At 38.9% G+C, this 27,417-nt stretch overlaps 1 protein-coding gene across 1 annotated transcript; it reads right to left on the bottom strand.

The window, feature by feature from the left end:
- Positions 1–7,494: 7,494 nt before the first annotated feature.
- On the bottom strand, positions 7,495–22,317 carry LOC101116133 (killer cell lectin-like receptor 2). Its single transcript, XM_027965849.2, has 8 exons — positions 22,173–22,317; positions 20,573–20,689; positions 18,292–18,381; positions 16,568–16,804; positions 13,694–13,836; positions 11,597–11,703; positions 8,111–8,258; positions 7,495–8,025 (listed from the first exon to the last, which is right to left on the bottom strand). The coding sequence occupies exons 2-7, from the start codon at positions 20,685–20,687 to the stop codon at positions 8,120–8,122; spliced, it is 831 nt and encodes a 276-aa protein (XP_027821650.2). The 5' UTR covers positions 20,688–20,689; positions 22,173–22,317; the 3' UTR covers positions 7,495–8,025; positions 8,111–8,119.
- Positions 22,318–27,417: the final 5,100 nt, after the last annotated feature.

Raw genomic sequence — 27,417 nt, 5'->3', positions numbered from 1 at the left:
AAGGTTCATCTAGTCAAAGCTATGGTTTTGCCAGTAGTCATGTATGGATGTGAGAGTTGGGCTGTGAAGAAAGCTGAGCACTGAAGAATTGATGCTTTTGAACAGTGGTGTTGGAGAAGACTCTTGAGAGTCCCTTGGACTGCAAGGAGATCCTAAAAGTCCATCCTAAAGGAAATCAATCCTGAATAGTCATTGAAAGGAATGATGCTGAAGCTGAAGCTCCAATACTTTGACCACCTGATGTGAAGAACAGACTCATTGGAAAAGACCTTGATGCTGGGAAAGATTGAAGGCGGGAGGAGAAGGGGACCACAGAGGATGGGATGGGTTGGATGGCATCACCGACTCAATGAACATGATCTTGAGTAATCTCTGGGAGTTGGTAATAGACAGGGAAGCCTTGTGTCCTCCAATCCATGGGTTCACGAAGAGTTGGACACGACTGAGTGACTGTGTTGAACTGAACTGGCCTCTCTCATCGCCTAGAGCAAGCAAGCCAAAAAATAGTACCTGTGAAGTAAAGAATTTTGATTGAAAAGTGGAGGGGGGAAAATCATACCATATATGAGTAGATAATGAAAGGAAAGAAGGAAGAGAAGAAAGGAGAGAGGGGAAAATCTTCACCATCCTAAATGCCATTAAGAATATTTGTGATTCATGAGAAGAGGTCAAAGTATCAACATAAATGGGTATTTGGAAGAAGTGGTCTCAGCCCTCATGGATGACTTTGAGAGGTCCAAGATTTTAGTGGAGGAAGTAATGGCAGATGTGGTGGAAATAGCAAGAGAAGTGGAGCCTGACAATATGGTTGAATCGTTGCAATCTCTCGTGATAAAATTTTAAAGGATGAGGAGTTGCTTCTTAAAGATGAGCAAAGAAAGTGGTTTCCTGAAATAGAATCTAATCCTGGTGAAGATTCGGTGAAAATGATTGAAATGACAATAGAGGATTTAGAATATTACGTAAACTTAGTTGATAAAACAGCAGCACTATTTGAGAGGATTGACTCCAATTTTGAAAAAAATTTCTACTGTGGGTAAAATGCTTTCTGAAAATATGGCATGCTACAGAGAAATTGTTCCTGAAAGGAAGAGTCAGTTGATGTGGCAAACTTCACTTCTGCTTCCCTGATGACTCAGCGGTCATCTGCCTGCAATGCAGGACATGAAAGAGATGCGAATTTGATCCCTGATTTAAGAAGATCCCCTGGAGGAGGAAATGGCAACCCACTCCAGGATTCTTGCCTGGAAAATTCCATGGACAGAGGAGCCTGGCAGGCTACAGTCCATGGCATCCCAAAGAGTTGGACATGACTGAGTACACATATGTAACACAAGTCTAGTTTAAGAAATGGTCACAGTCACCCCCAAACTTTAGCAACCACCACCCTGATCAGCCATAATCAAATATCAAGGCAAGACCCTCCAACGGCAAACAGATTACAGTTCATTGGAGGCTCATATGATGGCTAATATTTTAGCAATGGAGCATTTTCTAAATAAGATATGCACATTGGTTTTAGTTTTTAAACTTTTTTTAATTAATTTTTTCTGCTATGCACATTGTGTGTGTGTGTGTGTGTTTTAAGACGTAATACTATTGCTCCCTTAATAGATTACAGGATAATGTAAATATAACTTTTATATACACTGGGAAACAAACAAAAAAAACAAAAATTGTGTGACTTACTTTATGGCAACATTCACTTTATTGCAATACTGATTTGATTACAGTTGTTGGAGCAAGCCTGCAACACCTCCAAGGTGTTATTATCTCACAGGATGGTTATAATAAGAAAGTAAAAAAAATATATTTTACCAATCAAAGCCCAGCAAGGAAAACAAATCTCTCTGTTTTAAAACAGAGGAAATTTTATTCAAGGTACTGGGCTTCCCTTGTAGCTCAGCTGGTAAAGAATCCACCTGCAATGTGGGAGACCTGGGTTCAATCGCTGGGTTGGGAAGATCCCCAGAGGAGGGAAACTCTACCCACTTCAATTTTCTGGCCTGGAGAATTCCATGGACTGTGTAGTCCATAGTCCATGGGATTGCAAAGAGTCAGACAAGACTGAGCAACTTTCACTTACTGACTTACTTGCTGATCAAGAAGGTGACAAAGATGCTAAGAAACTACTTAGAACTCAATAAGGACACTCAGAGTTTAGCCATATCCAGAAGCTTCTACTCCCCACTAAATAAGGGTTACACTTCCAGTATTTCTTTAGGGCCGAGTTCCCCAAGGTCACATGACCTTGTTTTCTCCATTTGAGAAGCAGTGGCCAGCTCAGTTATGTATCACTTGGTATTTATTTCCCATCCTCCTTCACCTCACTTCCTCTTTCCCTCAGTTTCATTGCCTTATAAAACATTTTCGGTGGGGGGGGGGGGTGTGATATACTTGCTTTATAATGTTGTGTTCGTTTCTGCTGTACAACAAAGTGAATTAGCTATGTGTATACACATGTCCCCTCCCTCCTGGGCTTCCCTCCCACGGCCGCACCCCACCCATCTAGGTCATCACAGAGCACCAAGCTGAGCCCTATGCTGTACAGCAGCATTGACTGTTGTTGTTTTTCCGTGGCTAACTCCTGTCAGACTCTTTGTGACCCCATAGACTACAGTACACCAGACTTTCCTGTCCTTCACTATCTCCCAGAGACTCAAACTCATGTCCAATGAGTCAGTGATGCCATCCAACCATCCCATCTGATCACTCCCTTCTCCTCCTGCCCTCCATCTTTCCCAGCATTGGGGGATCTTTTCCAATGAGTCAGCTCTTTGCATTAGGTAGCCAAAGTATTGGACCTTCGGCATCAGCACTGATAGCACTTAAGTTTGTCTCAGGGTTTGTCTGGTTAAAGATACTGGGAAATGCTGCTTGGAGGTGTTCATTTCCCCACAATAAGAAGCTGAGGAGGGAAGAGCAAAGGATAGGTCTGAACACAAATAGGCCCAAAGGTGTGTGTTCTAACCTTGCTGTTCATTGCCATCCTTACATTCAAATTTAAATTTTATGTAACAATGTCATGATTCCATCTAATAAGAGGTTCCTCATTTCTGTAATAGGTCAGGAAGCACAAGATGGAGAAATTATGCAGAGCCTGAACGCTTGTAATAAGGGGATGTCCTTCAGGGCATTCGAGTCCTAGCTCCCTTCTATGCCTAGTTTGGCAGGATTCCTTCCTGGGTAGTTGCTGCTGTTGTTCAGTCGCCCAGTCATGTCCGATTCTTTGTGACCCCATGGACTGCAGCACGTCAGGCCTCCCAGGCCCTCACCATCTCCTGGAGTATGCTCAAGTTCGTGTTCATTGCATTGGTGAAGCTGTCCATCCATCTAATCCTCTGATGCCCTCTTCTCCTTCTGCCCTCAATCATTCCCAGCATCAGGGGCTTTTCAAATGAGTTGGCTCTTCGCATCAGTTGACCAAAATATTGGAGCTTCAGCTTCAGCATCAGTCCTTCCAGTGAATATTCAGGGTTGATCTCCCTTAAGATTGACTTGTTTGATCTTCTTGCAGTCATGAGTAGTTATATAAATACTACTGCCCAGAGATCCTGAGGTAACGGAAGACGTAACAAAGATAGTCTAATTAAATAAAGCCTGGCTGTACAGTAGGACAGGAACAGTTGGGAGGGGTCATGACACTAGATAAGGGATCCCAACTGATAGGGACAGAATAAAGGGACAAAGTAAGTGATCAAATTGTTAATGCCACTCGGGGACTATAAGTAGAAAAAATAGGTGAGACCTCTGTAAGTTAATGATTACTCAAGAAAGCAGGCTTTTGTTATTGTTTAGTCACTACGTTGTGTCCAATTCTTTTGCGACCCCATGAACTGTTAGCCCTTGAGGCTCCTCTGTCCATGAGATTTCCTAGGCAGTAATACTGGAATGGGTTGCATTTTATTTTCCAGGTCATCTTCCTGACCCAGGGACTGAACTCTGTCTCCTGCATTGGAAGGTAAATTCTTTACTGCTGAGTCACCAGACTGGGCAAATTGCATTTCAGTTCAGTTAAATTCAGTCACTCAGTCATGTCCGAGTCCTTGTGACACCATGGACTGCAGCACATCAGGCCTCCCTGTCCATCACCAACTCCCGGAATTTACTCAGACTCATGTCCATTGAGTCAGTGATGCTATCTAATCATCTCATCCTCTGTCGTCCCCTTTTCCTCCCGCCTTCACTCTTTCCCAGCATGATGTCCTCTGCATTTAAGTTAAAGAAGCAGGGTCATAATATACAGCCTTGATGTACTCCTTTCCTGATTTGGAACCAGTTTGTTGTTTCATGCCCAGTTCCAACTGTTGCTTCTTGACCTACATACAGATTGCTCAGGAGGAAGGGCAGGTGGTCTGGTATCCCCATCTCTTGAAGAATTTTCCAGTTTGTTGTGATCCACACAGTCAAAGGCTTTGGCATAGCCAATAAAGCAGAAGTAGATGTTTTTCTGGAACTCTTTTGCTTTTTCAACGATCTGACGGATATTGGCAATTTGATCTCTGGTTCCTCTGCCTTTTCTAAATCCAGCTTGAACATCAGCAAGTTCTTGGTTCACATACTGTTGAAGCCTGGCTTGGAGAATTTTAAGCATTACTTTGCTAGCAAGTGAGATTAGTGCAATTGTGTGGTAGTCTGAGCATTCTTTGGCATTGCCTTTCTCTGGGATTGGAATGAAAACTGACCTTTTCCTGCCCTATGGCCACTGCTGAGTTTTCCAGATTTGCTGGCATATTGAGTGCAATACTTTCACAGCATCATCTTTCAGGATTTGAAAGAGCTCAACTGGAATTCCATCACCTCCACCAGCTTTGTTCGTAGTGATGCTTCCTAAGGCCCACTTGACTTCATATTCCAGGAAGTCTGGCTCTAGGTGAGTGAACACATCATCGTGGTTATCTGGATCATGAAGATCTTTTTTGTAAGCGAAATCGTGTTTGCTTAACCACTAAACCAAGCAAGTTTGCTTAGCAACAAAGCCATGCAACAAAAGCACACGGCATGCCCCCAAACAATAAAACAATGGTGGTATGAGACCCACATCCTGCCCTGTGAGCTCAGAAAGTTAATGATCCCTAGGACATGCTCTGTGCACACATGAACAACAATAATTTATGAACCTAGCTTGACAATGTAAGGACAAGAAAACTCCCTTGCCCAACCTGCAGGAGGAGCCAATGATGGAAGCATAACGACTGCTCAAGAAAGACAAGAAAGTTTATCTCCCCATGCCCACTTTTCCTTTTATTATTAAACCATACCCCACTAAGTTCTCCGGGGATGGCATTTCTCACCCACCCACTTGTAAACCTGACAAGAGTCCTATTCTAATAAATCAATTCTTATCTACCGCGTTTCCTCTCGCTGAATTCCTCTCTGTGCTGAGACATAAAGGACTGTGTTACGGAGAGGGTAATAGGCAGGAAGGCCAGGGGTCACCAAACGGTGAAAATAGGCTGCAAGTGTCAGACATTTTTTATCTCTCCCTTAACTGGCAGGAAGAAACAAACTAGTGTTGCATTTTTCGCCCTTCTCTGCTGCTGCTGCTGCTGCTAAGTCGCTTTAGTCGTGTCCGAATCTGTGCGATCCCATAGACAGCAGCCCACCAGGCTCCCGTCCCTGGGATTCTCCAGGCAAGAACACTGGAGTGGGCTGCCATTTCCTTCTCCAGTGCCTGAAAGTGAAAAGTGAAAGTGAAGTCGCTCAGTCATGTCCGACTCTTCACGACCCCATGGACAGTAGCCTACAAGGCTCCTCCGTCCATGGGATTTCCCAGGCAAGAGTACTGGAGTGGGTTGCCATTGCCTTCTCCTTCCTCTTCTCTATAGAAATTTAAAAAGAATGCTGTGTTGCCATAATGACACCTGGCTCCACTTGAACTTAATTTTTCTCAAACCTTGAGCTAACCAATGCATTTTTCTTATGGAAATGTTTGTCTCAAGCTATGTTAATATGCTGTGTATTTACCCTAGACTCTGTCTTCAAGTCAGTTCCACCTAAAGGCTCAGAACTCTCAGAATCTACTTGACAAACCAGTATGTTATACTGTTGTAGCCACGTGTTCAGGGTAACAAACTAAGTGGCATGCAGTTTATGACACCGACTGGCCCAAGGCAGAGTCTCCTCTCAACCAAGGACCCCGACCAGTTTTTGTGAAAACCTTATATACCCTAAGTGTACATGCCCAAACCCACTTCCCCAAATTCCCTGAAACTAGTCTGAACAAAGAAAAAGAAGAAAGGCACAATCAAAATTAATCCATGATTCATATGCCTTAAGCCTAGGTAGTTAACAGTGGATAATTATCAATAGCCCCATGGTCATACCGTAATAAGCATAATAGAATATATGATTCTATTCAGTTACACAGATAATTAGGGTATTCTTTTAGGCGACTGAGAGTGCTGGGGCTCTTCCTTCCGGGGGCCTGGTTTTCCTGTTGGTATATCGTTTCCATAAATACTGGGCATATAGCTCAAAGTCCACAGTCAGCCCAAGATGGAGTCCTGATTTCAAGATAGAGCCTGTTTTGTTTCCTCCTTCAATACATTGTTCTCCTAATCTATGTTAATGAAACTATATATTTGTATTGAAATCTGCCTTTCTTCAAGATTCATGTCAATTGTTTTATGGCCCCGGATGACTCCCCTGGTGTCAATGTTATCTCAAAAATGCATGTTGTGGGTGAGGGGCCTGGTGCCATTCTCTAAGTTTTGAGACATTTCCTTTCTTTAATTAGCAGACTGCTAGTAGCTATATAACTCCCAGCTAAAGACTAGCAGGGGGGCACTCTTTCTGCCCCCTTCTGATGTCAATGTCAGAAGCTTTCTCTATCTATCTCTTTTATACTTTAGTAAAACTTTATTACACAAAAGCTTTGAGTGATCAAGCCTCGTCTCTGGCCACGAATTGAATTCTCCTCCAGAGGCCAAGAATCCCAGCGTCTTTCATGGTCCAGCAACAACCTTTCAGTACCAGAGCTCTTCTAGCCACCATCACAACACCAATCAGCTGCACAACTAGTTGAGGCATTAGCTTCACGAGAAAAATGAGTGGGAGGAATAGAAAGTGATAAATTCAACTATGGCTTCACAACCTATTACAGAGACAAGGGTATTGGTAGCTATTTTTTACAGCTCTCTTTATAGCTATATTTTTATAGTTATATGATAACAAAATATGTCTTTTTTCTTCTTCCTTTTCCGCTATCATTTTGTATAAAAAGTGATGGTGGAATTCATCATTGTAACACTGTGTTTTGAATTATGAATGGCCACGTCTAGAGCTGATGAAGAAGACAGTGTATCAACTGGAAGCCTGCTATTGGTTGTTCAATCGCTCAGTCATGTCTAACTCTTTGCTGCCCCATGGACTGCAGCACACCAGACTTCCCTCATAGTACTGTACCAGTGCTAAATTTCCTGATTTTGACAATTGTTCTATGGTTATAGAGGACAAAATCCTGTTCTTGTGAAATATTTAGACAAACGGGCATAATGTTCTAAATTTATTATCAAATGAATCAGCAAGGAAAGAGGCAGAGAGAAAGAAACTATAAAAATGCATATACAGTAAAATTTAAACAAATGGTAACCATGGGTAAAGGTTACATGATAGTTCCTTGTACTACTGTTTCAACTATTCAGTAAGTTTGAAATTATAGCAAAATTATTTTTAATGAGAGGTAAGTATCTAGATGGGATGGGAGGGAGGATAAGTACTTTTTAGTTATTAATTATGATCTCTCAAAACCAGAGTCTGTTGAAATGATTTATCCTATTGATAAGGAAAAAACTCAAGCTATTTATCGAAGTTGTCTAATTGATTCTAGGGGTGTTTCAGGAAAAGAGAGAGCAATTCCTCAAGGCCATTAAAAGAGAGGGGTAACTGCTCTCCAAGGAGAAAATGATTCCCTCTTCCCCAAGAAGACACATGGCATCTGATGTCTTCGATCACAGTCCAAAAGAGCGCTTTCTTTTCCTCTTCCTCTTCCATCTCATCTCTGTTTCTACAGTGAACTAAGTCCTGCAGTCAAAAACATTAATTTATAGTTAGCCGCAAATTACTATAGAAAACCAACAACAAAAAAATTTACAAAATTCCGTCTCACCTTTTCTTCTTAGTGTTTATTGAAGCAATCAATTCTCTTCTCGCAGATACAATTATAGGTTCTATAGCAATCAATAGTTTCTATTCTTGTTGAGGTTAAAAATGCACATTCACTTTTCCCAAAACGATGATGCATTATTGTCAAATTACTGTAGGACAGAAAACATACATAGTCAACTCTGCATGGTTTAATTCTGCAGCTTACAACAACATAAAGCATATTTTCAAATCTATTTTCTAAATATCTGGCCTATGGAAATATTAATGATAAGTTCATCATTAAAGATTTTCAGGACTTCCATAATGGTCCAGTGACTAAGACTCCATACTCCCAATGTAAGGGGTTTGGGTTTGATCCTTGGTCAGGAAACTAGATCCCACATGCCAACAAGCCACCACTAAGAGTTCACATGCAACAATGAAAGATCCTGTATATTTGAAACTAAGAGCTCAGCCAAATAAATAAATAAACTAAAAGATTTTCTATTGCTCTTATCCCATTAAATGGAATAACATCATCTTGATCACATCTATAACCTCACATGTTTCACACTGGGAATTTTTGATCAGAGAGCAATATTGCTAGTTGGGATCATGACATAGTAACCTGCTTTCTTGTGTTAATTATTTCAATTAAAATGAGATATTTAAAAGTAGAGGAACTGAATTTCTATGATACAGGTAACAAGGTTGCCTGTGAATATAATTTAAGAAGAAAAAGTAGAATTGGAATATAGGCAGAGATGAAGTTGTTGAATGGATGTTTTATATCTTTTCTTTCCCTCTCTCACAGTTAGCTATGGGGCTGTTACGCCCAGAGCTAATAGTTACTAACTAAAACATTAAAATTTCACTGGAAAAATATCTGAAACAAGATCTGTATTTCAGCAAAGTGGTAGATTAGGGGAGAAATATCTTCCTGTTGAAAATAGTTTAAAATGCTGAAAAAATTTTTTTAAAACCTCTTGAGTAAGTTCATGGACTGGCAAGAGGCAGCTTCATGCTCAGGCTATGAGGGTTAAGCAGAGATGGAAACCCAGAACGGTAAGTGAAGCACTGAAACCAGTCTTTCCCCTAGATGTAGCAGACTAAAGAATGAATTCAGCCCAAGATGAAAATTCTATTGGGTTGGTCAAAAAAGTTCACAACATCTTACAGGATACCCCGAATCAACTTTTTGGCCAACTCAATGCATAGAAAACAAGCTACCAAAAGGGTTGGGACAAAAGTGTTATATTTCCAATATAAACTACCTTAGGACTGTCTTGAACCTTGAATTTAAGCAGAAGAGAAAAGGCATAATCCCACCTCACAATCCAAAATCGCAAACCACACCTCATGCAATTTGCATTTGCCACATTACCTAGGAATACTTAAATATGCTATAGGTAAAAAGAGAAACAACTAAGGAAGATAAATGAAACTAAATAGCTGTGAAGCGCAAGCAGAAAATACCAGATGTGTTCAGTAAGTTAGTAACCTATGTGATTTGTTAGATATAGTAAACAGAGGGCTTCGCTTAGCAGTAAAGAATCCACCTGCCAATGAAAATGCAGGTTCAATCACAGGGTTTGGAAGATCCCTTGGAGAAAGAAAGGGCAACCCACTCCAGTACTCTGACCTGGAAAATTCCATAGACAGAGGAATCTGGTGGGCTACAGTCCAAGGGTTGGACACAACTGAGCAACTGAGCCCAAAGACAAAGAGTAAGTAGAACCCATGAGTGCTGAACATAGGAAAGGAAGGAAGAATCAAGCAGACAGAAACTATCATGCATAAAATATACATGATGAACATAGACACTCTCCATTCAGTCTTACGTTTGTCACCCATGGGTGGCACTCATTCTGGCCCCCTGCCTGAGGAACTCCAGTAGAATCCATAGCTGCCCCTCAGGTTAATTGCAAAGCTGCAGCTCTAACCAGGCACGCTTGCCCCTGTATCAACCCAGTAGAAAAAAGGTATGTGCTGGCCACAAGAAGCTTCTGTCTGTTGACCCCCTTACTCAAAATCTCAAGTTTGGTCCTTGCACCATTATCAGGGAAGTGTGATACCACAGAGCTAGATCAGATGATGAGTGGTAACTTAGGATCCAGGCCATCTTTTCACACACTTGCCCCTTCTCCTAACTGTGACAACCTATCCCATTCCACCCAAGTGTGATAGGCTACCCCATTTCTTTCCCCTTGCATAGCGCTATGTGCTTAACATGGATTTGATTAATTATGCAATGCGAGCATCTTATTTTGGCCCTGAAAGTGTTCACCTGAAACTGTACTCACAGACTACGATTACACTAAGGTTGTTTCCTGAATGACATCTCTTGTAGGTTTGCAGCCCAGAATCACACTACTTGCAGAGCCTAAATTTAGAATTAAAAACTGCTCAGACCCACAATGCCCCCAAGACAGCCAACAAATGCAAATTTTTCCCTTGAGGAAGCCACTTTCATCTCAATCCTCAAATAATTTCCAGAGGCTTAAAAAAAAAAAATCACTAACCACTACAAAGAAAATGACATCGTGAACAAAAGATGTGATAGGTTGGACCCATAAAACTTCAAATATTAAAATGATCAGATACCAAATATAAATTGAGGATGATAAATATCTTTCAAGAAATCAATAAATTCAAGACAGTTTGAAATCATGAGTAACTAGCAAGCAGATTTGAGGATATAAGAGAACTCTTAGAAATAAAAAATGTAACTGTTCATTTTTTTTTAATCATTAAATAGCAGATTATAACTAAATGTAAATGCAAGCGTTCACAAAGTACTGCACTTAGAAGGGCTATAGAGAGGATGTGGGTGTGTGTATGTGTAGACGCATGCATGTGTCTATGTTTATATTCACATTTATGTTTATTTGCCGTTAATATAAACTACTAATACAAAGGCTTCCCGATGGCTCCATGGTAAAGAATCTGCATGCAAAGCAGGAGATGCAGGAGACACGGGTTCAATCCCTGGGTTGGGAAGATCCCCTGGAGAAAGGAATGGCAACCCACTCCAGTATTCTTGCTTGGGAAATCCCACGGACAGAGGAGCTAGGTGGGCTACAGTCCATGGGGCCGCAAAAGTCAGACAGGACTTAGTGACTAAACCATTGCCGCCACCGCTAATACAAAGGAATTTCAACAGAATTTTGAGGAGACTCAAAATACTTATTTGTGGTTGTGGAAGTGAGCACTATGGCTAACTCAGAATGGTTCAATCACCTTACCTAATGATTCTGTCTTAGTCTGGGGTCCTCATAACACATGCTTCTGAACATCTGTTTAGCATCGTAATTTTATATTAATAACTCTGTATGATGCTTCTCTTGCTTTCTAACCATACTTCCTGAAACACTTTTTAAATCATTCTCCTTCTTCTTACTAATGACTTCTACCTGAAAATGAGTTGCGCTCCATGAAGATTCTTTTTAGAAACAGTCATTCCAACCCAACATCAATATTAGAGTTTAAATGCATCCCGGAAACTTACAGTCTAGAAGGTATGCCATTGTCTATCCATTTCCACCTGTTTTCCATTTTCCTAAATGATAGTCCAATCCAGTAGGAATTTTGACTAGTCTTGGGTTGAAGGAGACTCTACAAAGGAAACAAAACATATCATGGGGCTACATCACCATCTGTTAAATGAATGAAAATAAGGTCAGGTAAAAGATCCAGCTGTTCCTACTACCAGTGGTCTGCTAATTTCTACATGATCCTTCATCCTTCCTTTCTAAGACTCTCTTTTCCTTCAACCCCTGTATTTTCATTTTCCAAATTAATTTTCATCTAATAGTTTATTTCTTTAAAAATGGCTGCCAATCTAATAGGTTATTTAAAATGTGGAAAAGTTTAAATCTAAATATCCAACAATAGAAGAGTTGTTAAATAATACATGACATTTTATGAAACCATTCAAAGTCATGCTCCAGAGAAAACTTAAGGGTTAAGAAACATAATCTTACATATCCCAAGTGAAAGAAGAAATCTTCTAAACAAATTATTAAAATAACAAATGTTTGTGGGGATGTGTGCATTAGAGCCTTCAACTTCATAAAAAAAAAAAAAAAAAGACTTGCTGTAATTCAGTAGTTGGAAGGGGTGGAGGGAAACAGGGCCATATTTGGAAATATTCACTATGCCCCCAAATGTAATATATCAAAGTGACATAGTACATAATGTCTGGTTAAATGACTGAATATATTTCTAAATATAGTTTTAATTATTATAGTGCAACAAACATAAAAAATTATTTTATGACAACATCATAATTCTTTCATGTTATGATTTAAAATATCTGCTAGATTTGCATAGAAATTTTGTTTTGTTTTTCTAGATAATAAGTAGAGATTTCAGACTGATAGTTGCAACCGTTTCTCTGTAAAAACACATTTTGTGTGTGTGGATAGTTTTTATTTGCAATAAATTTGAACGATAAATGCAATATTATTGTCACTGTATTTTCTCTTTTTACAATTCTTTTTGAGAGATATACATGTTGATATAATATATACAAATATTGATCAAGTAAATGCTACCTACATGCGTGCATGCTCAGTTACTTAGTTGTGTCCAACTCTTGAGACTCCAGACTGGAGCCTGCCAGACTCCTCTGTCCATGGGATTATCCTGGCAAGAATACTGGAGTGGGTTGCCATTACCTCCTCCAGAACGTTGCCTACAGATGCAATGAAAATTGCCATAAAGCTAATTTGTAAAACTACTACCACTTTTATGTTTCTCATTATTATCTACATTTTGCAGGTGGGAAAACAGGCCCAGAATAGTTAAGTAACTTGCCTAGGGTCACCCGGCTAGTAAGCCGCAGAACTGAATTCATTACCAGGCAGTCTGGCTCCTGGATTCCTAACAGTAACTTCTAAACTACACTGCCTTTGGGTTTTCAGTTACCACCTTATAGGAAAAAAATAACTGTTGGCTCCAGGCTGCCATTTACCAAAGGGTTAAGTACTTCATCAAAGGAAAGGCATGCTTTTTTTTCGGAGTCCTAAGTAAAGAAGATGATTGCAAAGACCCAAATTGCATCTTAAAGGGGGTTTCCATTTTGGAAATAATCATGCTTATCTTGATAGATAATATGTATTGAATGCTTATAAAATACCAAGATCATATTCTTATTAGCAGGTAAGTTCTTTTGTTCATTAATTTTTTATCTTTTTTATGGAAAACAAGAAGGTATTTGAGAATAGCATTCACCAAGAGGGGAATATTTACTAGGGATTGTGATGAATGCCACAGTTAGCCCATCAGTTTCAATCTCCAAGAAGCAACTGCCACTCCTATCCTCAAGGAGGCTCTCTGTGCTACAGTCTTCATGTTCTTCGGTTCTTACTTTAAAGGAATTAGTTTAATAGAAGGAAAGACCAAAGATATTTCACTAGGAAAATCTGTTTGTTTGATTTTTTTGAGACTTTTAACTTTACAATTTTTGTTCACTTGACAGTCATGACCCAAGGAATACCTGAAGTTTCCTCTTTCTAAACTCCCCCATTTTCTCAGTATCTTGGGCCCAAAGGTGAGAGACAGAGGCCTGGAGGATAAAAGTACATATAACAATCCATGATACCAGTTCTTTTGCATCATTTATCTTCAAAAGAGATGAATTGTGACTTTGGCAAGTCTGGTTACATCCCATCCAGTTATTAGCTTCAGCAGTAAAGTAGTAACATTTTACTCCGCAACACCACCAGGAGAGTTCCTTGAGTTTGCCTATAATACATAAGGTGAAGCATTAAACGTCTTTTCATCTGGTATTCTGTTAAGCAGAGGAAGATATTTATCATGAAATATCTTAACAGCTATCAATAATGATAATGTGAATTTCATCAGAAGTCTGGAATGCCGAGAGAACTCTGCATTGCCATAGTCTTTGCAGCACTATTCACAATAGTCGAGAAATGGAAACAACCCAAATGTCCATTGATGGATGAAGAAAATGTGATCTAGTCTAAAGGAAATATTAATTTCCCAGCACTGGGCTTCTGAGGTTATGAAAACAGAGATAGAGAACAATTGAGAAGCACATTCTTGATTAACCAAAGGCGACTGCTTTTACAGAATCAACATTGTTTTTATTGCCCTGTATCAAGGAACATACAATTAACAATGTCGTGTTTACTTTTTTGTCTATTACCAAAACTAAATATAGAGTTCATATATGTAAAAAATAAAAGGAATATTACTCAGCCTAAAGAATGAAACCTTGCCATCGGTAACTGCATGGATGAAACTTGAGGATAATTATGCTAAGTGAAATAGCCAATGACAAAAGGGCAAATATTGAATGATTCCACTTGTATGAGATGTAAAAAGCAGTCAAACAGAAAGTAGAAAAGGGGTAGCTGGGGGAGGGGAAAGGGCTGTTGTTTCATGGGTATACAGTTTCAGTTACTCAAGGTGCATAAATTCTAGAGATCTGCTGTACAACATGGCGCCTGTAGCTAATAATGAGCCAAACACTTAAAAACTTGTTAAAAGGGCAGACCTCATGCTAAATGTTCTTACCACAGAGCAGAAAGGGACATAAGAAAACTTTTGAAGGTGATAGATATGCCTATTACCCTAATTGTGGATGGTTTTACGCATATATACATATGTCCCAACTCATCAAGCTGCATATAGTAGTTATATGCAGCTTTTTGCATATTAATAATACCTCAGAAAAGCTGTTTTTATAATAATAAAATTAACTTTATAAATGTTTAGAAATTCTGAAATGCCTTCTAAATAAAATTAAAATTATTCTTTGGAAATTTTTCTTGTCCTCATTGCTTAAAATATACCAAATCAAAATATTATTCATCCCTCAAAGTACATTTATGATTATTTATAGAAGACAAAACTGTCTAACAATCTAATAAAGAAAACATTTAAATTGTTACAAATGCAATGCAATAATATACAACATTAAAAGACACATTTGTGAGGAGTATTTAAAACTATGGAAGAGGCTTCCCTGGTGGCTCAGTGGTAAAGAATTTGCCTGGCAATGCAGGAGATCCAGGTTAAAGCCCTAATCTGGGAAGATGCCACATTCCATGGAGCAACTAAGTCCATGTGCCGTTACCATCATGCCTGCACTCTAGAGCCTGGGAGCCGAAACTATTGAGCCCCTGTGCCCTGCGCCGAAGCCAGTGTGCCTTAGGGCACATTCCACACCAAGACAAGGCACCAAAATGAGAAGTCTACATACTGCAACTAGAGAGTAGCCCCGACTCGTCACAACTAGTGAAAAGCCCGTGCAGCAACAAAAACCCAGCACAGCCAAAAGTAAATAATTTTTTAAAAAAAAAGGCTATGGAAAAATGGCCACAGAAGGGGAAAAAAACAAGATGTGAACCTTTCTACAGCATGAAATCTAAATTTGTTATAGGTAGTAAAATAATAAAACAAAAGAAACAAAAAAATGAAACATTATTTCTTCAGTGATAGAAACAGTACATTTCTACTAACTACCATACCTAAATGATATCAATTATGCAAAATCTCTTTGCATAATAAACACTAAGCAAAATATTTAGAACTTGATTAATCAGGCCAATTCATTCCATCATTATGCATAACAGAGTTTATTATTGTATGAGATTTAATATTCTTATTTCTTAGATGTTTTGAATAGTATCATCACACAATGTTACACAAACATCAACAACTCTGGCAAGTCTTGTAGATGCATTAGAAGGAATACGCATGTGCGTGCTCAGTCACTTCGATCTTGTCTGACTCTTTGTGATCCTATGGACTGTAGCCTGCCAAGATGCTCAGTCCATGGGATTCTCTAGGCAAGAATACTGGAGTGGGTTGTCATGCCCTCCTCCAGGGAATCTTGCCTGCCCAGGGATTGAACCCATGTCTCCTGCGTCACCTGCATTGCAGGCAGGTTCTTTACCGCTGAGCTGCCAGGGAAGCCCCCTGGAGGGAGTACATATTGATCATAAAATAGATCAAATATCTGAAGTTAATGCAGAATGGAAGTAAAAACACACAGTTATCTTTACAACAGCATACAAATAAAATGACTAGCATTTATTTTAGCCTAAACGTATTTTTTTTAATGTATTTTTACTGATAGTCTCCATATTTCATGTCAGCAACAAAACTAAAGCGTCTACTTCGCCTGCAGGTCCAAATCAATCCAAATTTTCAGGGGCCCTGATATAACACTATTTTACCTTCTGGGAGCATAAGAAGGCAAGAACTGCAATTGAGTTTGGGAAGTATAAGACTATTCATCCAAACATGATTCCTGGCGTCTCAATCCTGTATTTGAGATAAGCAAACTCAAATAACCATGCTACATCTAAGAGGCACAAATTAAAAGTTGTTTAGCAGACCTGGGTCCCTAACACATAACATAAGCCTGCATTAAGCCTCAAAACTTTTGGAGGAGGAATAAGTAACGGAAAATTGTGCAATCTTCAATTCAAAATTTCCTCCATACCTGTATTTGGCAAAGACTCTGAAGACTCATTTTCATGATAGCACCCCTTCTTTTCTGTAAAGACTAAGTCCGATCCTTTCATTTGCTGAAAAGTTTCATTTAGTCTATCACATTCTGAAGTCTTCTTTGTCAAAAGCTGCTTCTTTAAGTAGTTGTCGTTTTGCGTAGCATCATACTTCTGACTGAGGTTCCGTAGAGTTTCCTCCTGTTGATGGTTTTCTTGAATATACTGGAAAACTAAAATTAACAGCATAGATATAATTTTTAAAGTACTCATAAGTTTCACTATTGAAATTAGGACAGGAGAAAAGAAATCTCACTTTGACAACCAACCTATTTCACTCCTTTAATTATTAATTTTACATTTAGAAAGTAAGACCTCTACAACGTGACCATATAAACTGAAACACCAGATTTCTCATTATGGGCCACCTAAGTGTAGAATAAATAAATCATGATTTCTAAATAAAATTATGATGGTACCATCTAAGCATTCAGTTCAATTTCTTTGTAAATTAGTGTGTCGTCTGCAAATAGGCACCAAAGGAAAAACTGACCAACACTTAGCAATACATCTTCTGAGTATGAAAATCTACACTAAATAGCATGAAGAAATTATACCAATATCATTGGAATAGACAGAATATCCACAAGAAAAAAGAGAGGAAGACCCAAATACATAGTTTTATCTGAGTGTAAGATATTAGTACTTTTCCCTAAAGATGTCAAGGAACTCAAATGAAAGCTAAAGGCTACATTCAAGATCATCTAACATCCATGCACAGACTCACTCATTTTACTAAATCATTTCCTTATTATAGATTTTTTAAAAAATTAAGAGAAAGTCGTAATTCATTTTCAAACAGTTGTTTCTCAAAGAATTTGTATCTGAGATTCAAAGCAATGTTAATTTAGAAGGCAGAATATTACAATCAGTTCAGTTCAGTTCAGTTCAGTCGCTCAGTCATGTCTGACTCTTTGCAATAGTTTCCCCTTAACCTTGGTTTTGCTTTCTGCAGTTTGAGTTACCCCATCAACCACAACCTGAAAATATTAAATGGAAAATTCTAGAAATAAGTAATTCATAAGTTTTAAATTGCATGCAGTTCATAGTGTGAAGGAAACTCGAGCCATCCCTCTTGTGTCCCCCAGGAAGGGGAATCATTCCTTTGTCGAGTGTATCTCACTCTCATCAGTCACTTGGTAGCCTTTGTCAGATGGCTGTCGGGGTATGCAGCACTTGCATTCAACCCTTATTTCACTTAATAATGGTCTGAAATCACAAGAGTAGTGATGCTCACAATTCAGATATTCTCTTACTGTGCTTAAATTATAAATTAAGCTTTATCGTAGGTGTGTATGAACAGAAAAAAAAAAACCATAACATGTACAGGGTTCAGTGCTATCTGTGATTTCAGGCACCACTGGGGGTCTGAGATGGTATCCCCTATGGAAAAGGGGTTCTTCTGTGCTAAGTCCTATATCAGAAAGAATGTTAACATGCCTTATATAGAACGAGACAGCTCATTACAGCTTCAGAGATACAGGAATAGATAAACAAAATGAAAATCACACCGTGATTATATCTGGGGAAAAAAATCACTAAGAACTCCCTAGAACATTCTCTGATTAGCGCCATGAAACAATTGATAGAGCATGGTTGGTACCTACACAATGAGTGGTTATCTCTATTACTCAGACTTGGGTGTGTTTCAGTTACTTACTCTTTATACCCAGCACGGTGATTGTCATCAATAGAAGTAAACAGAGGATCCCAAGAGTCACTGCAATGCCATGCCAGGGCACTGAAGACTCTTTAAATAAAGAAGGAAGAAAGTGATCATTGGGGACAAAGCCCAGCCCACTACTCATCTTAACCTGGACCCCATTTGAAACATAGAAACAATCTTCTCTAAAAATTTTCAGGAACTACCCTGGTGATCCAGTGGTTTAGAATCTGTTTTGCAATGCAGTCGATACCAGTTCAATCCCTGGTCCAGGAAGATTCCACATGCTGCCGGGCAACTAAGCCCATGCACCACAACTATGGAGCCTGTGTGCTACAACTACTGAAGCCCTCGTGCCCTAGAACCTCTGTGTGTATGTGTGTGTGTGTGTGTGTGTGTGTGTGTGTGTGTGTTCGTGTCAGTAGTCTGCCTCTTTGCGACCCCATGGACTGTAGCACACCAGGCTCTTCCGTCCATGGGATTTCTCAGGCAAGAGTTCTGGAGACCATTTCCTGGTCCAGGGGATTTTCCCAACTCAGGGATCAAACCCCAGTCTCCTGCATTGGCAGGAGGATTCTTTACCACTGTGCCACCTGGGAAGCCCCTGTGCTCTTCAGCAAAAGAAGCTTCCACAATGAAAAGCCAGTGCATAGCAACAAAGAGTAGCCCCCGCTCACTGCAACTAGAGAAAGTCCAAAAGCAGCAACCCAAGACCCAGCACAGGCAAAAATAGATACATAACATTTTTAAAAAATGTTTTACAGAAACCCATGATACAAACTGTTTTTAATTTGCCATCTAGTAATTATAGTTTTAAAGTCTCAGGTGTTTGTTTGTTTGTTTGTTTGTTTTACTTACATGCACCCATTGCAGAAATTCTACACCACAAGAAGAGTATTGGAGGATTTTTAAAATGCCTCCTTTAGAAAAGCACAGAAGCACAGACAGGTTTGTGTGTGTGTGTGTGTGTGTGTGTGTGTGTGTGTGTGTGTATCCCTTAGAGAAGCAGACAGGTGTGTGTGTAGGGGGGGTTGTTCAATCATATCTGACTCTTTGTAACGCTATGGACTGTAGACTTCGAGGCTCCTCTGTCCACAAAAGTACAGGGGGCAATAAACACAATACTCATTTGTGGGGATCCACAATGACAGGCATATTTATGTGATCACAACTAATCATGAAGAAGAAGGAAAAAGTAGGCAATATTCATGAGAAATTGGAAGCCAAGAGTGAGTATTCTGAAGCTGCAAATGTTACTGGGCCCCATCTCTTAAAGAACTTCCTAGAAATCAATTTTTCTCCATTTATCTTCAAACTCTTTTTTCTCTAGCAATGCTCTATTTATTCTCCTACTTTCAAGATCCTCTCTCTATATATATACATATACATATATATATATATATGTATATATGTATCCAAAATTTGTGTCTCTGGTGGACACTATATTAAATCAGTAAAAGTCATTTTCAGTTTAGAGTTCGTGACACTGTTTGAAGGTACCGAGAGAGAATGGAAAACTAGAATGCCCTTTGGATTTGAACATTTTCGTTTCTTCATTGCCATTAAGGTTTGGTAAATATTTAAGACACCAAAAATACCTTTTGTCTGAATAAAAACACTGCTTCTAATGCATATTTCTCATGTCTTCACATTCTGTAAGACAATTCTCTAGGAACCACAATGTTTTCTTGAGACTCTAGTCTGTCTCTTACTCTGGAAGCCCTCACAAGGGACTTCCCTGGCCATCCAGGGGTTAGGACTCTGTAGTTCCAATGCAGGGGGTGCAGATTCGATTAGTTGGGGAACTAAAAAAGAGTCCTTGTGAATTTCTCTTGACCAAATTTGAATAAAAACACTCTATTACCTTCTCAAGTTTAAAAAAAATGCATTAATTTCTACATTCTCACAATTTTTTTAAAAGATCATTAAAGACCATTATGGTTTCTTATTATCAACTGAACACCTAGAATATGGATAGAACTTTTTATTTCTAACGTCAGAAGTCTGACAGTCCATAAGAGGGCTTCCCCTGGTGGCCCAGTGGTAAACAATCAGCCGGCAGTGCAGGAGCCACAGGAGATACAGGTTCAATCCCTGGTTCGGGAAGATCCCCTGGAGGAGAAAATGGCAACCCACTCTGGTATTCTTCCCTGGGAAACGCCATGGACAGAGGAGCCTGGTGGGCTACAGTCCATGGGGTCACAGAGAGTTGGACAGGACTGAAGTGACTTAGCAAGCACACAAGAGTCAGGTGAATCCAGATGTTTCAAACGTGTACCTTTTTGCTCAGTCTTGTCAGGTCTTTGAGTACCATCAGGTCTTAATCTGTTTTGTGACTCTGAAGGTGATTGAAGAAATCTCAGGGTGGAATAAGTCACTTCTTGATCACTCATCTCTAGAGTAAACAAATATGTGTTTTGCATTAAAACTTTCAACTGAATGATTTCATTCCAAAGAAAAATTAAAATGTCTGTTTGTAAAAATATACTAGGATTAAGAAGATTATGCATGTGTGCGTGTATGTGGATGTGTGCTCAGTAATTCCTTCAAGGGCCTAAAGTATGCAGACTGAGCCTGATTTATATAAGAAATGAGAAACTTTCAATATTTTTGCTAAAGTCATTTATACTCCTAGTAACTATAGCCATATTATTAGAAAATATGGGAAGATTTTTGTTTTTAATTTACTGATAGATTAAATAGGCTGGGTCCTATTCCATTTAGCTCAAAATGTTCAACACACATATACAAGTGTTAGGCAAAGTGATGCCATCACAAATTACTGAGATACTTTTAAAACTATTAATTCAAAAAACAAAAATTATATTTTTTGAGATTTTGAAAAACATAAATATCTTGGCTTAAAAAGTATATGTAATACATATACATATATATTATGTATTCAGATCTACGTTATTGATAGTAAAAGTTTCTTAGAAGGATTGGAATATCAGTTTGTGATAATTATTTCTTGACCTGAGAAGATAAATATACTGTGTTGTTCTTTTCAACTATAACATGACTCTACCAAAGTATATCCCATATACCATCTGCAAAAGAAAATTATTGAGGGTTAACACTGCACATTGGTTAACAATTCAGATTCCAGTGCCTCGTGGGAGAAGTGCCGAATAAAAAATCTCTTACATTAGACCCCAGACACTTGTATTTTCAATCCCAAATGATTCTGTGCATATTAAACTTAAAGAAATAATCTTCTACTTGCCAGAGAAGCCTACGTGAAAATAAAATTTGTTAACAGGCAGTCTTTAGTTAATACCCATAAACGACTCTATTAATTGATATCAATATAAAAAGAAATTTTAAACTGTAGATATTTATGATGTACCTTGTTTTTATATTAATCAGTGTGAAAAGATGCTAATAAACAGTAAAAATGGAGAAAAAATAGCACATGTAACTATATTCTTTAATTCTTTTCTTTAGTATCTAAACTTGATTACTCACATTTTCCCACTTTCCTAAGGAAAAAGGGTTATTTCTACTACAGAACACTTCAAGATTGATAAGACAATACGTAAATCATTAGGCCTAAAGAAAAAGTTATTGACCCCCCAAATCCCTCTTTATTTTGATAACACAAAGCAAAAAATCATAACCAATTTTTTAAAAAGAAAATAATTCTCCATAAATGCTGAACTACAGTTTTCATTTCATCTCCATGGAGTGAATGCAGTTATAACCCAATCAATTTTTTAAAACATGCTTTCCTATCCCTCCTATATTCATGCCAACTCATTTACAATAAACTATCATATTCCGAGAATCTTTTTTCTCTAGAATCTTTTTTTTTAAAATAAGTAGCACTAATAGATACTCAGCTACAAAGATCTGAAACAGTAAAAAGCGAATGTTACCTGTGTCTGTGCCGTTCAGTGATGCAGATGGAAAAAACTGACCAGAACAGGGTGAGAGAAGTTGGCCTTTACAATCCCCGATTCCTCGGGTGCATGAGAGGCTGTAAGATGGAGGCAGACATGAATTGTCTTTGAATCATGCTCTAACTCAAAATTTTCTGCCCCTCCTCTTGACCAAAGTGATGAAAGGAAATTGTATGACAAATGCTGATGTTGATGAGAAAGGAAAATGGTCTTGAATATATCTTCTTCCATTTCAACTAACCAACCACTTCGGTGCTATGTAAAATAACATTCAAAATCTACATTGAAGGACAGAAAAAACAAACGAACATAGCTTTGGCGGAAACAAAAAGTAAATCTTTTAACAAAAGCTTGCATCCTTAGAAACTACTAGCAAAAGCAACTGATTAAAATGTATGTGCATAAATATAGATACATGTACCCAAGAAATATTATGACTAAATAAATAACTTGTCTCTTAGGAACTTTCTCTTACAGATTGCTATTTGAAAATAAAAGATTTCAGCATTGAAACATATACACTACACAGGTAAAGTAGATAGCCAGTGAGAGTTTGATGTACAACTCAGGGAACCCAAAGCTGGTGCTCTATGACAGCCTGGGGGGATGGGTTAGGGAAGGATTCGGAGAGGAATTCAGGGGAGAGGCATCACAAGTAGGCCTATGTCTGATTCATGTTGATGTATGGCGGAGGCCGTACAGCACAGTACTGTAAAGTAATTATCCTCCAATTAAAATAAATAAATAATTTTTAAAAAAACAATAAAAGATTTCTTTTTCCATTTATGTTTATTGCAGATAAACATATTTTAGAAAGTATTTTAAAACATAATTCCACTATAAAATTCCGGTGTATATGCTTCTAGATTTTTACCTGTGTGTTTTGTTTGCTATCAGAGTTGGTGTCATTCCACACACAGTACTTTTGATCCCTTGTTTTCTACTCTGTCTCCTCACTTAAAAATATTCATCCAAAGTGTGATCTTAAAAACAATTGTATAGTTATTATCCATATAGATTATACCCTAATTTATTCAGGAAATCCTGTATTGCTAGACATTTATGTTGTTTTCAACTTTTTTGTGAATATAAAAAATGTTTGGCCTGTACCTTTGGATATTTTCTTAGGAAAACATTTTAAACAAAATATGGGATCAAGGGGTATGTAAATTAAAGAGCTTTCATACATATTACCAAATGCCCCACAGAAAAGTTATTTCTGTTTATACAACACTAATTGTATAAAAATGATAACATTTAATATTCTTAAAGGATACTGACGAACTCTTCTCCTTTTTGAGTTTCATCTATGAATCTTACTTCATGAAGGCATATGGTCTTTCAGCAAAAAGAAATCAATTTCTGTAAGTCTGTTTCTATGAGTCAGATCTTCCCAGAATACTCCCAAATCTCTCAGTGAAGTTCACTTTCATTTGATGCAGATGCTGTCAGTCTTCAGGTGTACAGTTCTATGAAATCAATTTACATTGCTCTCCAAATCAGTTGATAATGGTGAATAGGGAGTGTGGGGAGAGAGGAGTGACATGGAAAACATAAGGTGAAATTGATTAGGCAGAGACAAACCCAGCCCTACTTCACCAAGCTCTAGCCACATTCCTTGCTTACCTTTTGATTTTAGCCACAACCAAACCATCACCCTTTCTTTAGAAGGCATCCTCATTCTTCTCCTCCCAGGTCTTCCCCAGACTACTTGATAAACACAGTCAGCTGAATGTACTGACCGCTACCACCCCCTAGGTTATGCTGCCTGTTGTCTGGTCCTCAGCTGGCTCTCTCCTGTTCTCTGATGCAACCTTTAATCTTGGAATCACCACTGAGTCTGCCATTTATCATCGTGGGCAAGTGGTCAACAGAATTACCTCCCAGAAACTAATTTAATCTGATCACACAAGCAAAATTTCATGGGTAGAGTCTGGACACTACAGGAATATTTACTGGTAGGCATTTTCTTCTCTCTTTACCCTCACCCCGAATTGGCTGTCAATCTCAAAACAGAAAGATTCTGAGCCCTCGATCCCAATGCCAGAAATGAACGAACGAATGAAGTCTGATGAGAGGACATAGGCAGTAGGCTGGGCGAAATAGTAATGTTGTCAAAATGTGGCTGCTGCTGCTGCTGCTAAGTCGCTTCAGTCGTGTCCTACTCTGTGTGACCCCAGAGACGGCAGCCCACCAGGCTCCCTCGTCCCTGGGATTCTACAGGCAAGAACACTGGAGTGGGTTGCCATTTCCTTCTCCAATGCATGAAAGTTAAAAGTGAAAGTGAAGTCGCTCAGTCTTGTCCAACTCTTGGCAACCCCATGGACTGCAGCCCACCAGGCTCCTCCGACCATGGGATTTTCCAGGCAAGAGTACTAGAGTGGGGTGCCATTGCCTTCTCCCAAAACGTGGCAGTTTAGTTCAATTCAGTAGCTCAGTTGTGTCTGACTCTTTGTGACCCCATGGACTGTGGCACGCCAGGCCCCCCTGTCCATCACCAACTCCTGGAGTTAACTCAAACTCATGTCCATTGAGTTGGTGATGCCATCCAACCATCTAATCCTCTGTCATCCCCTTCTCCTCCCATCTTCAATATTTCCCAGCATCAGGGTCTTTTCAAATGAGTCAGTTCTTTGCATCAGGTGGCCAAAGTATTGGAGTTTCAGCTTCAACATCAGTCCTTCCGATGAATATTCAGGACTGATTTTCTTTAGGATGGACTAGTTGGATCTCCTTGCAGTCCAAGGGACTCTCAAGAGTCTTCTCTAACATCACAGTTCAAAAGCATCAATTCTTTGGTACTCAGCTTTCTTTATAGTCCAACTCTCACATCCATACATGACTACTGGAAAAACCATAGCTTTGACTAGATGGACCTTTGTTGGCAAAGTAATGTCTCTGCTTTTTAATACGTTGTCCAGGTTGGTCATTTTTCTTACAAGGAGTAAGCATCTTTTAATTTCATGGCTGCACTCACCATCCTCAGTGATTTTGGAGCCCAAGAAAATAAAGTCCATCACTGTTCCCACTGTTTCCCCAACTATTTGCCATGCTAATTCTTGACCCATGTTTAAAATCACAGATAGACTTTGAATTCAGAAGGGCCTGGATTTTCAACAAATCTCTTGCCACTGGAATTGAGTAGATCTGGCTTGAAATATCAGCCCCTCTCTCCCATGGGTGACTTGAGGCAAGTCACTTCACTTCTTCAAACCTCAGACTCACCAAAAGTAGTGATATTTGCCTCCCAAGACTGTAGGGTATATAAAGTGCTAACCAGATCTAATGCTAATGAACATTAAATATTAAAAATGTTATCATTTGAAGTCCAAGATTCAAATCCTTTCTAGCTGTAAAAATTTGAACCTGTTTCCTCACAGGTTCAACATGAATGTCACTTACTTCATAGACCTGGAAAAATTCAGTTAGATTAGCTCTACAGGTAGGATTTCTTAGGCTTCAAAAATAAGTGCATGTTCTTTTTTTCCTCTGTTCAAGGAGTCTATAAATAGCTAAAGAGCCAGGACTGCAATCCAGAAATGCTGACGCACTGAGCCAGGTTCTCTTTCTCAACATGTCAAGTTTGGAATGCAGATGCTTAGAAGAAAGTATGTGGATCGGGGGGCAAGTACATATTAACACAGTGGAGGAGCTGGGAAACATGGCAGCATTCCACTGCCCCTCCAGAAAAAAAGCACTGTGACTTATGTTCTATCTTACCACCCCATGGAGATATTGGTGATGTTGAGCTTTTTTGTTTTGTTTTGTTTTACATGCTTAGAACTGGGAAGAGGGGGGACAGCTCTCGTGGAGACTAGACGAGGGTAGAACATTTTTTTACTTACATACCCATACTTACATTTCCTCTATATAAACTCCATACCTTGAGTACCACATTGGTCCCATTTGTTATTGTAACTGTAGCACGCAGAAGATATATGATGCCTATATGTGCCATTGATGAACAAGGTGGTTAAAGAAAAATGGAACTGACTACAAAACCTAGATTTTTCGTAGTTTTGTAGAGAGACAGAATGAGGTTAATAACTAGAAAGACAAATTGTGTAGCTGTTCCCTCTAAGCTCCAGTTTATTTTTATTACTAAGCTCTGATTTCTGAGAACGGCAAACTTCTTCCTAAATAAGAAGAGAACCAGCATCACAAAATAACAGCAGTAACTTCACGTGAGACTCACTGAAACTCCTAGCATTGTCCTTCGATCAAAGAAGCCCAAGATGGATGCACTAAACTTCATTACACCCACTCCTTAAGAAAACAGAACAATAAAAAAAAAAAAAATTAAAGAACATTTTGAATGTTCTTGTATACTGTCTTCCGATTTCATTTTTGTGCAAAACACACATAACACATACACAGCATGAATACATAAAGCGTTTATTTATTTACTTCCTGTCTGCTTAGAGGTGTTATTTAGGAAACCACACATTTTACCCATCCGTTCCTGACGATATTAATTTCGTCAGCTAGAGGCTTAGCACACAGCTGCCTGTCACACCTTCCAACCTCAATGGCTTATCTTTTCACAGCAGCAGGCTGTTCTTCCTGTCCCAGCCTGAAGTGAAGGTTTCAGGAATAACCACCAGCTCCCAGGGAAAGATGTTCTGCATCACTCTGATGTGAGGAGTAACTTCACCTGGCCATGTTCCCCCTTCCATGGTTATTTGTCCTAATGCCTAAACTTTATGCCACTGAGCCATATGACATTTCCTGGCTCTTACAGTAAAAACTCAAAACATCTTGAAGTTTCCTGTTTCCCTAACTAGCTACTTTATTAGTCCATCTTATCTTTACAGTAAAAGCTATTCTGAGTTAAAATCTTCTATTGTCCCAGCTAGGCTCCAGCCATGAGCTGAACAGATATTTTCCTTCCTCCAACTGCTAACAAAATGAGAGGAACACCTCACGAAATTGAGTAAGCATGAAAAAATCATGGCCAAAAACAAAACCCCCCAAAAAACGGATTTTGGATAACTATTCAGACTCTGTGCCACTAAAGGATAAAGTCTATTCACAAGTTGAAAGGGAAAATAGTTCCATGAAGCAGTGTCATAATAAAGAACTTTAATTCTTCAGTGTTCTTGCTACTCTATTACACGGTTTGGACTATAGGCTCACCCTCAAGTCATTCGTTTATTTTTATTAATTTTTTTTTGGACTTTTAATCTCATTGTCATATAATGCTGCGTGTGTGGCAAGTCGC

The sequence above is a fragment of the Ovis aries genome, chromosome 3, assembly GCF_016772045.2.
Source record: "Ovis aries strain OAR_USU_Benz2616 breed Rambouillet chromosome 3, ARS-UI_Ramb_v3.0, whole genome shotgun sequence".
In the NCBI taxonomy this organism is placed as follows: domain Eukaryota; kingdom Metazoa; phylum Chordata; class Mammalia; order Artiodactyla; family Bovidae; genus Ovis; species Ovis aries.
The sequence above is the reverse complement of the archived record's forward strand: the minus strand, read 5'-3'. Positions and strand labels throughout refer to the sequence as shown.